Here is an 8,340-nt window from a genome sequence, read left to right on the forward strand (position 1 = left end):
TGATTTGAAAGTTTTGTAATTAAAGTTACAAAAATAATGGTCATAATGAAAAACAAAAACAAAAGACACTCCAACCAGAGTGATATTTTTCTCAATAATAAAATTATTGTAAATAAAATGTGTAAAATTTGTGAAGTACTCCTTTAACATCCTAACTTGTCCTGAAGCAGCAGAGCACTGCGGAACTGTCCAGGGTGCTACTCAGTGTTGGGCACATTGTCAACCTCAGTGACATACGCAGTTTGGATATACTGTGTATATATTCTCTTACTTTTACTATTTTCATTAAACTTGCTCTGGGAAATGGTTAGCAGGCCTTACTTAGACTATATTTAAACCCCATTTAGGAAAACAGAAACTATTTACTGTAGATGTTTTTCATGGCAAACAGCAGAGGAAAAACAGTTTAATCGGCAACACTGATCAGGATCTGCAGTTTCCAATTCTGGTGTTATCTACATTACCAATCTTTGTAGTCTCTTTGCAGAAAAGCTCTGCTCTCCGCAAGACAAAGTCAACACCTCTATACAATAAATATATTTACTAAAGAGAAAATAATCAAATTGTTGCAGTCAATGTAGGTACTTATCAAACCTGGGGTGCTCTACAGGTCAGCTTTGAACTTGGTTAGACTATGTGCTGCTGACTTATAGGGAAATCCATGACCTGATAACAATGGATTTAAATCTTATTGTTTTTTTTATGTAATTATTTTCACTGCGAAATTATTTCTGACATGTTTTCTTTCTGCTAGTGTAATCACCCATCACGTAGCCTGAAAAAAAGAAATAGTTAAAACATAAATAAGAGGTGATGACTCATTAGTTATGAGAACTTTCCCACTGAGACAACTTATAATATCTTCTGTAAAAATGCCTGGGTGGTGATGGAAATAGTCCCATAGCAATGTTCTACATATTTTCCTTGACAGGCTCTAACATGCACAGAGGGTTGTTAACATAACATCCAAACACTGCTGAAGTCTGCGTTGATGATGGTTTTTATTGAATGTGAAAAGGAAACCTACAAACACAGCTCCAGACCTCCGGCACTCCGAGTCCGACCCCAATCCAAAGGCGAACATCCGCTCCACCTGCCCCCGCTGACCGGGGTTTACCAGGCGGAGCTTCATGAAAAAGGAAGGGTGGGAGGGACTCGGTGCCGGACGGCGTCAGCTGACACAGACGGACACTCTGGACTCCACCCGGCCGCTCCGGAGGAAGCTGCTCAAGCCTTCCTCTGGATCTGTGTGGGCGGAGGCGTCAGGTGCCGGGGGCCACGATGAATTATTTCTTTTTTCACACGATACATTCACCAACGTGAGACATCATCATCATCATCATCCATCTCGCCCAACTTCATCACAGCAAAGCACCCCAGTCAAATGATAAAATACTCAAACACACACACACACACACACACACACACACACGCTTATACACAATTTCATTATTTGCTGAATTTGGCTAAACTAACATGGAATGTTTTCACAAGAATATTATTTTGCATTAAGATAAATTTAAGTAAAATGAAAAAAATAAATGGAAAAGAAAGGGAAGAAGTGCAGATCTAAATAAAGGGCGTGGGGTCAGTTAAGTGTACTACCCTGAATTTTTACAGTCGTTCCAAAATGGTGAAATGGTGAAAGGCCTTTTCCAGCAGCTCCTTCGAAACATGGATAAATAACAGTGTGTGCCGTCCATTTCCTCTCCCACTGGAAAACAATGACAGTGATTTTGGTCGGTGTGCTCTCAGCATTTTGACTGACTGAAGAGGGGGATGAGATGGACAGCAACATCAGCACACGCACGCACGCACGCACGCAAACAAACGCACACACACACACACACACTCACACACTCACACACCCTGGACCAGTGTCAGAGGAGCGGCAGTGTCTATGACAGATTGGGGCTGGGGTTGGGGCTGGTGGAGCTGTTCTCCTGATTCGCTGCCTGGCTTGTCCGTGGCGGGACCTCGATGATGCGGGGCTTGTCGATGATGCGCGCGCGGCGGTCGCCTTTCTCCACGATTCCGATTATCCAGGCTCCGCCCGCCGACCCCTGACTGCCGGCTCCAGAGGTCTGACTCTTCATCTCCGAGCAGAACTTGGCCGCCTGCTCTCTGGGCAGGCAAACAAGCAGCCCCCCTGCAGGAGAGGAAGAGAGTTATTATTAAAGGTCCCTTTCTCTTTCTCTTTCTCTTTCTCTTTTCCTTTTTTTTTTTTAACATTTCAGGTGTTTTATTTTCAAATGTTGATGCATAAGATTATATATTTGTGGTTTTATATCTCATCTGTCAGGCTAGTAACAACAGAGAGAGGAGGCTCTGGGCATCTCTCCCAATTGAATAAATCCTACAAGTTTGAATGGTGGGTCCTGGTGGCAGGGGCGTAGCACCAAATTCTAGGCCCTATACACTCATAATGTCAGTGGGCCCCTATCCATGCCAGTGCCCGAAGCGCAGAGTTGTTTTTGAGTTAAATTTATACAAAGCCGCCAAAGCGTGTTTCCGTCGGGGGCAGTTTTTCGGCAAGTAATCTCTTTTCGGCACTATACTGGCTTTGCATTTACCTCGAAAACAACTCGTAACGTTCCGTTATTATCTCATATCATATCTCCGCCGTTCTAAAAATAGCTTGCACAGTCAATTAAAGGTAACAAATCTACTCCTAAAACTATAGGGATTATGGCATTGGGCCAATTTGCCAAAATGTTGAACTTTCCCTTTAACAGTTGCTTCCCCTAATTCTGCCTTCTTTCTTTTTCGTTCCGCTCTTTCTTTATACCCCGATTTATGTATTTTGGGTGGCATGATGAAAGCTAGCCTCATTCAATCTGGGCTCACTGACGTTACACTTGCTGTTGGCCGCTGTCTATGGGCGGACTAAACCATTTTACGCCTCCAAGAGGGGGCCCCGAGAATGTCTAATATGTTGGGAGGACTTTGACACAGAGTTCATTCTCTCAGTTGATGTTATCAATATATTTGAAATAAATTATGACACCAATTAATTGGGGGGGGGGGGGGGGGGGGGGGGGGGGGGGATTTTCATGGGCCCTCCCCCTACTCGGGCCCTGGGTAGTCAGGTCCCCTTTTCCCCCCACTACCACGCCCATGCCTGGTGGGTCAAAAACTACGTAGGGATCTCGCTTTATACTGAATATTTAATCTTTAAAATCATGACATTGGCTTCAACTGCTGATATCAACATGGTTTGATCAATCTTGATTCAAGCAAATTACATCTCAGCGCTCATACCAGACGTCTCTGCTGACGTGCCCTGAACCAGGTTGAACACGTTTCCACAGGCTTTACTGATAGCAGTCATCTTGGCTATGATTGGTAGGTTGTGGATGACAAAGGCCACTTCGTTCCGTTGCTGTTCTGCCAGGTTGTTGGCGTGTCCCAACAGTCCGAAACCTGTCACGTCAGTTGCAGCGTGGGCCTGGAACTTGTGCATCAGACCGGCCGCTACGGATTAAAAAAAGAAGAAAAAAGAAAAGACTCACTTTGAGATTGCAGAACGTTTCTGTGAAGCGTTTTAAAAGAGACTGTAAATGAAATAAGTCAAAAACATCAGTGACAAAGTGTACCTGTGCGGTTTAGCGTTGCCATGGAGAACATGGCTTCCTGATAGGCCTCTTTAACTTCCTCTTTGGAGACGACTAGCTTGATCTTGTTCCACCTTTCAGGCTGATGAGAAAGGCAGTGGGGGAGTGTCAGTGTAGAACGACAACACGTCATGTAACGTTCATGTTCAGGTGAGCGGAGTCGACTGACTGACCTGGTCGAGCCACTGGTGGGCGTTCACGGCCACCTGCGTCCCCAGAGGTTTAGTCAGAACCAAGACGTCGCCTGGCACGGCTCCATCCGGCCTGGAAAAACACAGATATGACAAAAATATATCACCATACTCAGTCACGTGCAGCTTTTCCACGTGAACTGAAATTCAATTACAAGCAAATTATATACAAGCCCATTTTTAAAAAGTGGAGAGTCCTGTAACCCGTTTTCTTTGGCATCTGTCCTTTAGTACAAAGTGTCACTGGAGACAAGAGATGGACGGTAGAACTGAGGGTGTTGCAGTTACGGTTATTCCTCTTTAATTTGCTTTGGTTTCTATGACTTTATGTTACTTGTGCATTTTGTTTATTCAAAACTGCGTATTAATGTGGAAACTGAATTTGTTAATTTATTTAAAAAAAAAAACTAACGACAACAACAAAAAACAGCTACTGATAACGTCCTAGCCCCCTAGGTATTTTTGTGGGGTATTATGTGTTGATTGGTTACCTGATTAATTATTCATTCTATCTTTGTAACATATCAGACGATGTGAAAAACAGGTGTGTGATATCCCAGACACATCAAAACCAAAGAGTTATTGTCATATACAAACCCTCATATCTGAGGAGGAGACATGAGTGTTTTTACATAAAGGACCAGAATGAGACATTAATTTAACAAAACCATCAACAGGTGATCTATTTCACAAACGGTAACATTTATCACACGGGGACAGATCCTTCATGGCACAGTTTATATAATAGCGACCTCCCTCCTCCCGCTTCACAATACTTTAACTTGTCGTGGCAGAAAAGCACAGGTGGCACTAACGATGGCTCAGTGCGCTTGTAGCTCCGTCCCCATTCAGCTGCCTCATCCTTCAAAGGCTGCATTTGAAAACCGATGGCGTTAAAGCGGCGCGATAAGCCTGTCCTATTTAAAAGGCCCCTTCAGATGTGACAGGGAAAAGCATCCTTTGTTTCCTGGACAACGTGGATCCAGCTGGTGGATCCTTGGGGCCCCAATTATTTATATATAAACATCAACCCACACCATTTATTAAAGTCCGCCTAAAGAGGCATTTTAAAAATTGTAAAAATGCTCTGCTGTGACTATTTTTTGATTAAAATTGTTTTCCCACAAAAAAAGTTGTTTAAAAAAACTCTCAAAGAGGCTAAAAACACGTCTACTATTTCTCCCTCATTAAGAAATCCAGGTTCTATGAATATTCATGAGTACGCAAATGTGTCATGACTTGCACCCACCCACCGCCACCGTGTTGCTCGGTAACGGCGGTGAGCGTCAGCGGGAGCAGAGGAGACAGAGGGGCGATGTCAAAACATGAGGCTCGCACTGAGATTCGAACCCTGGTCTCCCGCATTCAAGGTGCTGTATAAGTAGATGTGAAGTGTCACCATCACAGTGAACAACAAATGAGATGCAAAAAAAATCTACAGGATTGGTTGCTGAGGATTCTGACGTATTAAACCTGACTGGGTGCTGAGAAACTGAATCCAACTTTTTCAGACTCTTTGAAACTGCATTTTCAAATCTAAAATGCTCAGTTGTGGTGTGCATTAGCATCTTCGCTGCTGAAATGTCTTGTAGCAGAACCCAAACACGACATTGACATGTTAATAATTTCAAAAAATCTATTTTTGGTTTAATCATTTTTCAAAAAGTGAACATGCAGCCGAAGGAGGACCTGAGCTTTGTGTCAACACACCGGGACGCTATAAATGCTTCTATGTGTTGTCCTGACATCATGGAGGTCAGTTACATTCTGTTAAATATTATCTGATCCTCAGTGTAAAAAAAAAAAAAGCAGCTGACAGAGCGCCACGGCAACGGACTTTTAACGAACTCACATGATGAACTCGTTAGGCTGGCAGACCACGGACGCCACCCCTCCTACGATGATCCAGGGGTTGATCACAGTCTGGCCGCCCGTCACCGAAGTCCCGCCCTCCTCTGCTGCGTCTCGAAACCCTGAAATCATTAGCGGCATCACCCGCTCGCGGTCCTGTGTCACACACACACACACACACACCGACATGAATGGATATGAGACTTTGGTCCACCTTTGACACATGTACATATGGACGTGTTAGACTAGCAGAGGATATACAGACTATACATATACTGTACATCAGTACATCCACTTGTGAACACACATAACGCTACCTTGTCATTCATCTTCTGGCTGACGCTCAGCAGCATCAGCATGTTGTCACACTCTGTGATGCCCATGGCGTAGAGGTCACTGAGCACGTTAGCACACGCTATCCTGCCCTGAGAGACACAGGCACAAAGAGGACACAAGACAAACAACTTTCAGACTTTCATCATCGTCATCAATCAATTATTATTTTCAACAAAGACCAGGAACCTGACTTTACTGCATCAGCTCCTGGATAATATTCAGCTTTAAGATTTTGTTTCTTGGCAGAATGACTCTGTCTTTTCCTGTTTTTGTCTTGAGATGGTTCATTAAAAAATGTGGCAAACTCCTCTGGAAACTCCTGCTGCACAATCTGGTCCTCCAGCTGCACTGCGGAGGAGAGGAAGGACCTGCAGCGAGGGGGTGACGACCACCCAGCGGATGGCCGACTCCCCTAGCTCTTCCTGAGTTACTGTGGTGAATAATGGCCAGAGCGGTTTTCAGGAACATCGTGAGGTCACTGTGACATTCGAAATGTTTTGTCCTTGACATTTTGTCCATGTGAATTTTTTTGTGCCAAATCTTAAGGAACTGTGGTAACAAAAACAAATTTAAAGCATTACTGAGAAATCATGTTTGCAAGAACGACCCCAAAACAAGCCTCCAGCTCTGGCTTTCACCAAAGGAATAACAACACAAGAAAGTTATGTTTGTTTTGTGGATTTTGGACTTTCGTCAGTGTGCACATGTGCAGCCATTAACTAAAAAGTGCACCACCCACTCTTGTGGGAGAATGAAATGTTAAAGCAATTTAAAAATGATAATTTGGAAGAAAAATAACCTTAATAAAAGATACACATCTTGAGTAGTGACAAATGACTCTGGCTTAGGAATGGCGGAGACACAGTCACTGGCATATACGCACTTGGAGTGATTGTTTTGGGTTACACAAGCGCCGAAGTGTAACCATGTGTGTGGCTGCCCGTTGCTGTGTTTTTTGAACTCAATGAGTTCATCGCAATTCCACAAATATTTCTGGGTTTGAACATGCCTCACTTCTTCTCGGATAGTTTCCCAGTCAACAGTGGCAGAGTGCCCACCTATGAGAGAGAGACAGAGAGAGAGAGAGCTTGTGGACAGAAACACCTGTCAGCCTCTTACCATCATGTAGGGATCCTCCACCAGGGGGTAGAAGAAGTCTGTGGTCTGGACCAGTGAGAGTCCTCCATGTCTCAGGGGAATCACACAGCAGTCCATCCCCACACCTGGAAACACATCAGGATGAGGAAGGAAGGAAGTGTGCAATTTTAGACAATGGGTTACAGTTAACTAGACATGTACTGCGCACTTTTTTTTTTAAATACTGTGTAACTTCTGTGTGTGGTTTGTGTGTAACTTTTGTTGTTACATGTAGTTAATGTTTTCTACAGACCCGTTATGTGGGATTGCATTATTGCACGAACAAGTGTGTTACTTCATGTCTAACTTTCAACACAGGGCTGATTGCTGCACCTCTGATCAGATCAAACGAAGAGCACAGTTTCCACACTAAGTTGCGAAACTCTTCCACACGAAAAAAAAGGAAAAAAAAGAGAAGCTTAATCACGAGGATGACCTTTGCCCCGAAACAATCAAAATTATTTCTGCTGAATCATTCCTACTCTGCTTATTTAACAACTCACGGAACTTGTGGTCTCTTCCTGTAACAACCTAAGTTTCTTATTATTTAAAGCGACGTTGTAGTATCGTTACAACTTGTATGTGGACTCGGTCGATATATCATGAGTTTAGTTAGGTGGTGACTGTCAGAAACAAGTTAACTGTAATGTCTCGTACCTGCCCAACTGTCAAATGAGGTGCAGTGTCAGTAGAGACGAGCTAGCATGGTTAGCAACAGTTCCGCTAGCCAACTAAGGCTAGCCACCAGGACCTCTGGCTTGTTTGACGGCCAGCTCTGCAAACTAATTTATTCCTTACCGAGTCGGGGGCTGGGCAACTGTTGGCCGAACTCCGTTGCCTGGTCTCCGGCCTTTCCTGTCCCGTCGGCCCGGTCCGTCTCCAGTCCCGCCAGGAGTTTGAGCAGAGCCTCCTGCGGGACCTTGCAGCCTCATCCCTTCAGGTCCGAAAATGCTGTGAGACGAAACCCGCGCTCCAGGCCGTGGTCTTCGGGTTTGAAAGGCTTGTATCCGGGGGGAAAACATCCCTCGGTTCGCACAGCCTCCACCGAAGGAGGCGGGGGAGTTGAGCCTGACATGCCTGCCTGAAGACCACTTCAAACACACGACGCCAGTCGCGCACACCGGTAAATAAGACGCAAGGATGAATGGAGCGTGCGGCCGGCGAGCGCTGCGTAAGGAGGCTGCTGTCAAGGCAACTGAAATAAAACCGCA

At 44.6% G+C, this 8,340-nt stretch overlaps 1 protein-coding gene across 1 annotated transcript; it reads right to left on the reverse strand.

Moving 5' to 3' along the window:
- Window positions 1–982: 982 nt before the first annotated feature.
- sephs3 (selenophosphate synthetase 3) lies at window positions 983–8,313 on the reverse strand. Its single transcript, XM_083975416.1, has 8 exons — window positions 7,928–8,313; window positions 7,112–7,215; window positions 5,974–6,081; window positions 5,658–5,812; window positions 3,788–3,878; window positions 3,597–3,696; window positions 3,262–3,474; window positions 983–2,149 (listed from the first exon to the last, which is right to left on the reverse strand). The coding sequence occupies exons 1-8, from the start codon at window positions 8,202–8,204 to the stop codon at window positions 1,899–1,901; spliced, it is 1,299 nt and encodes a 432-aa protein (XP_083831542.1). The 5' UTR covers window positions 8,205–8,313; the 3' UTR covers window positions 983–1,898.
- Between the last annotated feature and the right edge of the window lie 27 nt (window positions 8,314–8,340).

The sequence above is a fragment of the Trachurus trachurus genome (genome assembly GCF_905171665.1).
Source record: "Trachurus trachurus genome assembly, chromosome: 7".
In the NCBI taxonomy this organism is placed as follows: Eukaryota; Metazoa; Chordata; class Actinopteri; order Carangiformes; family Carangidae; genus Trachurus; species Trachurus trachurus.